Consider the following 8,808-nt stretch of genomic DNA (forward strand, 5'->3'; position numbering starts at 1 on the left):
CGAATGTAACACAAATACTGAACATACTGTGCGCACCCAAAGGCCTAAAAAAGGTTCCATGTTTATGCATAGTCATCTGGGAAAACTGGGCTCTTTGTACAAAAGGAGCACCACTGTTTGCAATATTTTTTGTATATTGCAGATAGAATGTTTTTTTTTTGCCATGTGCACTGTCACAGGTAAGATCTACATGAGATTCCATGGCACAAAACAAGATAAAACACGAGTGCATTTTCCCTGTTTTGCGCTGTGGAATCGCACGTGAATTACCGACTAGCCTGAACCCTCACCCTTCTAGGCTAAGTATCACAGGCAATGTTAGGAGCGGTTCTCCATTATTAACTCAAACACTCACTATTTAATCAATGAGACAGGAATGCCATGTTATGGTGCACATTTACTTTCTCTACTGAGATGCTGTAGAGAAGCCGATGAGCTGCATAATATGCTTAATGTGTGAGACAACAACTAAGTACAATCACAATATGAGCATTCATATTTTATTTTCCATACAATATGCAACTACTCCACACGTAGAGTTCTTTGGGTCAGCACAATGCATAGGTAACTGAAACGTATCAAACTTTGTTTCATATGACTTCCAGTTGGCAGGAAAGTCTTCCTGCAACCAGGTAGTTTAACTATGGCACCAGTTTTGTTGCATTACTTGCACACCAAAACCTCAGTGGCCACCACAAGCACTGTCACCTTTGTGCTACTGTTATACGCTTGTTCATGGAGAGATGAGTAGATTACTAATACATATCAAAACCAGCGAAAAAAACAGTGTGGTGCACAAAACAAAAAGTTTGGATAACATTACAATACAGGTCCCCTAACGAAAGTAACATATCGGGCACATAAGGAGGCAAATGTCTCAGAGCAGTAAAAATGCAAAAAGGCAAGGATACACAAGGTACTATGCTAAAAAAATGCTATGTAACACACAAGAGGGAACCGTATATGAGGACGCCACAGTATATACAGCTGTCATGAGCCTGAATAGGGTCAGTCTGTTCTGCAAAGAGCATTGTGTGGCCTCAAAATGATGAATGAATGTAATAAGGCTTGTTAAGCATGTATCAATACATGCTTGCAAACAGTGACTTGAAACACAACTCTTCATGGTGCATATATATGTACTACACTTTTATATACAGGACCTCGGGAAACTAAAAGCAGCCTAGTCAGCAAGGGCCGAGCAACGTTGCAGAGCCAGGCAGCGTGCCAGGACCAAGCAGCTCGCCGGCGTATCGCGACAGTGCCCCAGACCCATCGGAGGCCGTCATTTAACTGTAGGAGTGGCGCCTGGACAGCTCGTTGCAGGCGTCATTCGTGCACGAGGTGTCAGTGACTGACGAGGCACTGGCATCACGTCACGTCGAGGCACCGGCATCACCTGCGTCGAGCCAATCGGTGCCATTCCTCCAGAAACCTGCGGGCTCGCTGGAGCCTGAACTAGTAGCGGTGCCGTCACCAGTCCCTGCACAGCACAGAAGAAATCGGCCAAGAGATTGTGCTGCTGATCACGCATTAGTGGAGCATGTCGGCAGGCTGACAAATGTATTGCAAACCTGTGAGGCACAGGATGAGTACGACCATTTTCGTTTGTCCGTAACGAAAATGTTGAGGCGGGAGCCAAAGCATCAACAAATTGATCTGCGTGTTAAAATACTCCAACTTTTCAATGAATATGATCTTGAATGAAGCTACAGTGTCTGGCATCTTTCTTTCGGTTCTAAAATTCGTAAAAGGTGACATCAAAATACCGTCACATTTATGCCAAAATGCAGAATTGTGATGAGTGAGAGATTATGGGCAGGAACATCTGCTTGCTTATGTGCCTGACACACGCATGGGATTCACAAATATAGACAACTCCTTGACCCATGAGGAAAGACAATTTGTAACAGGCACCACAGAGGCCGTGCTGTTGATTGCCCAAGCACATTACGCGTAAAAAGGCGTCAATCTGTTATGCAAGTCTCATGAAATCGCCGGTGTGCAGAAATTCCGCTCTCAACGCTGCCAGTATGGTTGTTCGTTTTATTTGAAACACAGCGCCAATGCCCCAATACATATTTTGACAGTAGCCCAACCTTGTTCGCAGTAAGTCAGCGTTCATTATAACAGTGCCCGTTATAAGTGGGCTTCACAGTGTTTTCTGTCAGTGCAGTGCTTTCATGTGTTCATTCCTGAATAGCAAGACCGGCAGGTATCGGGTCTGAATACAGCAGCAAACAGCTTCATGCATGGCCAAAGCTAACGCATTAAGGAATTCCTGTGAATTTTTCTTATACTCTACGGTACCTTACCTTCACTGATTGGTCTTGCACCCTGCTCAACTGCCTCCTTTGATATTCCTGGTTGCTGCCACTGCCAGGGAACTTCACCAGCCTTGCTGCAGAAGTACGCAGCAAACTGGTCCCTGGCCACAGCAGCATCAGTGTGGTGGTTTCGTGCTCGTGTTGGAGCCAGCGGGAAGTACTGACGTTCCGCACAGTTCTCGCCCAACACCCCTTGCATGCGTTGCCGCCAGTACCCTTCCACAACACTCCCAGACATGTCTTCCCGGTCCGTCAAGGTCTGAGACTGCGGATTTCGGACAGTTAGGAAGTTGTGGAGAACACAGGCAGCCTTGACAATGTAGTCTACATTACTTGGGTGCAGGGGGATAGTGCGCAGCAGGATGCGCCACCTGGCCTCTGTAATGCCCAAGGCATTCTCTGCACAGCGTCTGAAAAAACAGGACAACAATCTGCAAAAAAAAGGTTGTGGCATATCCAGTGCATTTATTTATTAACACATGCAGGGGGATAGAGATACAGTAACAAAAACATTAAAATTATAATACAGTGGAATTCAGTTTGTCCAGAGCGGCTTGCTTTGAGCTTCCCATTCAAGGCGACGCTTTGGTCTTGTTAATGTAAAGTCTATCGAGTAAGCTTCCAATAATGCCATCCCTGAATAATTCCAAAAGTTTTTGCAGCTATTTTGAAATTGCCTCTTTCGAATTAGGCCTCTTTTCTACCACCTTCTTTCACTAACAACTTGTCAACCATGATTAAGTAATGCCACATCGTACCGCGCTCTGCTTAACCGCTAGTTGAAGACCCTCTTCTGATTAGCTAGGTGCCTTTATGGATAAGGGCGCATAAAGCCGACTCGAAGCTGGAAGGCTTCGTCGCCCACGAAAGCGAAGGGCGCAGTCTCTTGCGTTCCGGGCAGTTTTCCCATTCTTGGGATGTCCAAGCGACCCTCGCTGAGGTCTTGCCCGAAGTCACTTTTCTTTAATCTGCCGCCGTCGCTAAGCCGGCCTTCAGCACCGACATCCACAAGAATATACTTGCATTCACTGTCGACGACAGCCATTAGCACAACAGAGTATGTGCCCCGAAATGAAAAGCACAGCACAGGCTTGGAACAGGTGGCAGCACTCTTAGTCTGAAATGGTTTGGTTTGGTTTGGTTTATGGGGCTTTAACATCCCAAAACAATTCAGGCTACGAGAGATGCCCTAGTGAAGGGCTACGGAAATTTCGACCACCTGGGGTTCTTTAACGTGCACTGACATCACACAGTACACGAGCCTGTATAATTTCGCCTCCACCGAAATTTGACCGCCGCGACCGGAATCGCACCCATGTCTTTCGGGTCAGCAGCCGAGCGCCGTAAGCACTGAGTCACCACAGTGCATAGGTCGGCACACTCACTCATGAGTGCACTCATATCGCTTCACTCACTCATGTCTGTTAGTGCGAGTGAGTGGATGTGAGTGTGGGTGGGTGCAAGTGAGAGGAGATGAGTGATGAGTGAATATGAGACTATGTGAGTGGACGTCAGTGGATGTGAATGGTGGGTGGACACGACAGTTTGTCTGCCACTTGCGTTTCACGACGATGGTATCCGCTCAGCTATTTTCATGTTATTGACAGCTGAGCCAAGCAAATATTTGACATCATACTGGTGCCTTTGTACACCTAAAGCAGAGGATTCCGCAAGCGTGGGAATAGCAATCTTTAGTTGCTGTTTTCCTGACTAGTTCACGGTTGGCATGGGCCGAATATCTTCGCTGGTATAATGAGCCGCTACGGGTTGTGTCATAACCTTTGATTGAATTTCGCATTGCCCCAACTAGAAAGGCACATGTCTCTTGTCATGCCTTCTACACGGGTCGAGCTTGTCTACGCAGAGTTCCAATACTTGCTGCTGAAAACATAACATGATTGTTCGCTTTTCAGCAATAACTAGCGTAAGGTTTGATCTTGAGTAACAGTGGACGCTTAGGTTTTTTATGTGCCCGAGTGTGTGCATTGTAGAGCTCTGCTTTGGTCCCATTTTTTTTTACTGGACTGGACGTGGAACCGGCAGAGCCTTCCGGCCTTTCACTGCTAACGGGAAAAACTTGACCTACTTCGCCCGGCTCTTGAACTGCACAAGCCCGGCTGAAGCCCGGAAATGGCGCAAAAACCAAGTGTGCTTTTAGGTAGCACCAGAGGTTCTAGTTTCTCTCATGTACTTGAAGGAGCCCTTCATAGTGTGATCAAGCATGTGGTTTTTATTTCTTGCATGCACATCATGAGACATGGTTATGCCTTGACGGTGCGGATATAGCCGAAGTGGTAATATCCGCTGTTATAATCTGCTCCAGAAATGCTCTTTTCGTGCCGATGGTGACGAAACTGTGGGGAATTTTTCGGCAGTGGATATGAGGCGGCCGCCAAGTTGGTCGCACCCTTTCCTATTAGTTCGACGTACGTTCAAACTTGATTCTTCTCTACTCAGGAAATGGATCTAAGATATAATGTCTGCCAGTATTGTCACATTTTTGGTCGCGAAAAGACTACAAAGGAAAAGGGACACAAGTGAATGAAAGTCAGTGAGAATGAAGCTAGGGGCGACAGTTTTTATTTCACCCAAAAGTATCCCGCAAATGAGTACTGCTGTTCAAACTGCCGATACTGAGAAGGCAGCGAAGAAAAACCGTCCAATGGAAACTATAGCCACAAATGGGACGGAAGGAGAACAGGAGAGGGGGCACAGGGGAACTTTTCATAAATACGTCAAAGCATGCCGACATTTGGTCACTGGATTGATCACAGAACAGGAAAGAGTTGGGGATTAAGCTCATCCACGCTCTCCCCCAGAGTACAAAATATTTTTTTTAGGGTCATGAAAAGGCTCCTGCCCACATCGTGTACTCCCTCCCAAGAAAAATGTATACAAGCCTTCTCTGCATGTGTGCAAGACGTGTTTTTGATTGGTGGGGCCAAATATTCGGCACTGGGCGAGTAAACTGGGAATGTGAAATGAGATTCTGTTTTATCTCAGAGTTTTCAATATTGTAAGTGGAATCCCTTACAAAAATGGACATGGAATCTCGGTTGAGTTCTCATGGGGTTCTTATCGACTCACCAGGATGTCGACAGAAACTCCGATTCTGTAGAGAGGCCTCTATTTAAACCACACGAAACGTTTGATGTGGTTTTACATCAGAAATTTAGTCCATACAAACTAGTCAAAGATATTGATGTATTTTCACCACAGAAACTCATCCAATATATATTCCTCAGATACTTTTGATGTGATTTCACTATAGAAATTCAGTCTGCTCGAACACATCAAAGTTCTTGATGTACTTTCATTACAGAAGTTCTTTAATACGAATTGCCCAAATATTCTTGATGTGGCTTCAATACAGACATTCAGACCACATAATCTCATCGAAATTATTAATGTTGTTTCGCTCCAGAAATTAATTCAGTAGAAATTGCTCAAACGTTGTTGATGTAGGATCACTGCAGAAATCTAGTCCGCAATAAGTCGTCAAGCTATTGATGTAGCTCCGCTAGTGAAATTGATTCCTTACGAATACCTCGAACATTTGAGATGAAGCTTCACTGGAGAAATTCCGTCGGCGCAAGCTGCTGACATTTGTTGACGCTGTTACCCAACAGAAGTTCATTCAATACAAATTCTTCAAATAACATAACAGAGAAAACCGCACAGGCACACGCCTGGGAGGATTTATTCAGCATAATTGAATAAGAAATGGATATACTTTTCGGAAGAGAGCTATCGACAGGCTGCTGATGTACATGTCACTTCTTTAGTTGGTATTTGATTCTGAAAAGAGCCTTCATATCTCGTTTTTATACCTGGCAATGATTGCGGTCTGATTGAAAACCACTTCCCAGTTTTCGCACTCGTCACAGTGTATGGCTGCCAGATGGCTTTGGCGTGACTTATTCTCTATACCTTTTTCGAGTTAACTTATTGCGTCGCTGATGCAACATTCCGTCTCACCGATACAAAAGTGGCCGCGTGACGTCGAAATTTTATTTATTGCACTAACGCTACACCAAACTTCTTCTGGCGCTCAATTTCTCCGATAATACTTTAGTGCGAGGCACTACTTCACGAGCTTTGTAACCGGCTCAACAAGTATGTGTGAAGCTTGACCTTGACAGTGATCGACCAGGCCCATGCATGCAGAAATGAAATGAAATGAATACAAATAAATATTGCCGACACTTGTCGAACCCGCGGTTCGATGAGCTTTGCTGGGCATTGCACGAGCGCCCTAAAAACATGTTTTCGAACCTATATTCGATTTATAATCGAGCGTTAAGGACTTTCCTACTTTTTGTTCTTCGTTCACTCGTTTGCTCCCCTCTACTTAGTTTATACCAGACCAAAACGAAACCTCACGCCCGCTTCGCTCTTCCAAGCTTTGTGGAACTTATCGCACGTACTGGATGAACGCTCTTTTCTTTCTGTTTGGTAAAATTTGGTGCGCTTGTTTTTTTGGATCCTGCATTTGGCAAGCAAGCTTGCGGACTACGCTACGTTTAACAAAACAGGTATCCTGCCGCGCTTAGCCTCTTCACCTGTTCGTGGAGGCCGGTTTTGGTTAGGCACACATAACCTCTGCAAGGCGGCCTTTAATTATGCATGCTTTTGCGATCACGCTCTTGACAATTCTTCGATTATGCACCTTAAAGTGCAGAATCAAGGATCTTCAGGGACGGCGAGTATACCCTCAATACACATGCATGGTAGTTAGGAATTACGACTTTTAGATTTAAAACCCTGAGATTGAGTGGCAAGCTCTTTAGTGAAATGAAAATCATTAAGTCCGGTATACACAGAACACATTTAACTGAAAAAAAAACAAAACCAGGACGCACCACGAATGTTGCTGAAGAATGAGCAACATTAATGTATTAATAAATTCACAAGAGTCAAAAGACGTCCATGTTTTTCGATGAATGAAATGCATGCTGACACCAGTCATTCGGTTAAAATTTCCGTGAAAGCGAGAACATTTGTATTGTTTCATAAGCTTGGATAAGTGTCTCCTTCCCAGAAATTAGGAGAGACTGCAGTCCAATAAGATGGTCTCTGGCATGCATATGCGATATGTCGACAGAAAACTGATTGCTTCGTTCAAGGGGCCGTACTTGAAAGCCAGAGTGAAAATGAATTTTTCGAAGCTCATTGGCAACAGCTTCGTGCAGCCAGTGTGCGGGGCGTGTCCCAAGTTGTCCAGGTGAGGTTAGCTTAATTATCACAGTGTATTTAACACTGTTTGGATCGGCGGCTGTGGCGTTGTTCTTTCGCCTAGCAGGCTGCCAATCATCTTCTTCAGTATGTTCATTATCAGCCAAGTGATCGATTCTGCCCATTGGGGTGACTATGGACGCTGAGGCAGAGCCTATCGATCGATAATGCGCATCCGTGCAGCGAGCATTTATAACTATCTGCGAGTGGCCATGTTTTACGCCGTGTTGTTTGTTCTCAAAGCGAGTGCTTTCTTGAGCCATCCGCGAGGTGCCTGACCCCATCCTAGGTTGCTTGGCAAATTTCGTAAACGGAAAAGTACAAGATCCTACCTCAGAAGGGGTGCTTCCCGGCTTGTTTTCCGTGGAAAGAACAGACAATGGGTTGAAGACAGGTATCGTCGCAACCACTTGAATGGCTTCGTCATCCGCCATGCTTTCGTCGGCGCCGAGCACGGCGTCAGGTTGAGCCGCGTTATCTGTGCCGCTGAAAAGCGATGTTACCGCGGCGCCTTGCCGAGGCTGCTGCGAAGCCATGTTGGCGGCTTCGGCGGTAGGCGTATCCGATGCATCCAGATGGTTTCTCGGGGTAGTCTTTGACGCGGAAGCGTTGAAACAGTCGTTCACAGGTGGCGACGAACACGATGTGGGTGGCCCATTCATTTTTGGGAGCCTAGCCCAAAAACGTCCGGGCCAAAAAGCTTCCAAAAGTCGGAGCGATGCGAACGTGCGTCTGGGCGAGACGGCTGCTTGCAGCGCCACCACTAGTTCTTTTAGGTGCGTAAAATAAAAGCTGCGCAAATGGTGGTTCATTGAAAATATTTTTCTGCTTCGAAATTTTCTTTTTTCCCGGGGCGAATATTTTAGAACATAGACTTATTATTAAAAGTAATTTTCCAGAACGAACACACTACAGACTATGCAACACGGTTCGCAACAGTAGAAATATGATTTCCCTTGCTAAAGGGCTGCGCCTTTTTTAAAACTTGGTTACGGTTAGCTGAGACATTTTCATAAAATTTGCCCACGGCTTCCAAAAGTTCGCACACAAGAAATTTCTTGTGGGTGACGAGTAATGGAATACCTATCGCTCATCCACTTTTCTTGCACAGGTGGGGCAACAGCCCTACAACTTCCAGCAAACTAGCGGATGTTGCGCCGAGTTCACTCTTCAACCCACCGGGCCGCGTTTTGAGGCAGCGGGAGGAACAGGGGTCCCTGTGCGTCTTGTAGAATGGTTCGGATGC

General features: G+C 45.6%; 1 protein-coding gene across 1 annotated transcript; it reads right to left on the reverse strand.

Annotated features, from left to right (window-relative positions):
• Positions 1-539: 539 nt before the first annotated feature.
• On the reverse strand, positions 540-8,300 carry LOC149357968 (uncharacterized). The gene is made up of 3 exons (XM_089578000.1): positions 7,895-8,300; positions 2,316-2,737; positions 540-1,483 (listed from the first exon to the last, which is right to left on the reverse strand). Exons 1-3 carry the CDS (start codon positions 7,987-7,989, stop codon positions 1,377-1,379), a joined length of 624 nt encoding a protein of 207 aa, XP_089434126.1. The 5' UTR covers positions 7,990-8,300; the 3' UTR covers positions 540-1,376.
• Positions 8,301-8,808: the final 508 nt, after the last annotated feature.

This window comes from Amblyomma mixtum, chromosome 3 (assembly GCF_055824585.1).
Source record: "Amblyomma mixtum isolate Tamu chromosome 3, ASM5582458v1, whole genome shotgun sequence".
Taxonomy (NCBI): domain Eukaryota; kingdom Metazoa; phylum Arthropoda; class Arachnida; order Ixodida; family Ixodidae; genus Amblyomma; species Amblyomma mixtum.

Coding starts and splice junctions, on each gene's coding strand:
- LOC149357968 (XM_089578000.1), bottom strand. CDS start 7,989: ATGACGAAGCCATTCAAGTGGTTGCGACGATACCTGTCTTCAACCCAT. Junction 2,738..7,894: donor CGGGAAGCACCCCTTCTGAG/GTAGGATCTTGT, acceptor CTGTTTTTTCAG/ACGCTGTGCAGAGAATGCCT. Junction 1,484..2,315: donor TGCAAGACCAATCAGTGAAG/GTAAGGTACCGT, acceptor TGTGCTGTGCAG/GGACTGGTGACGGCACCGCT.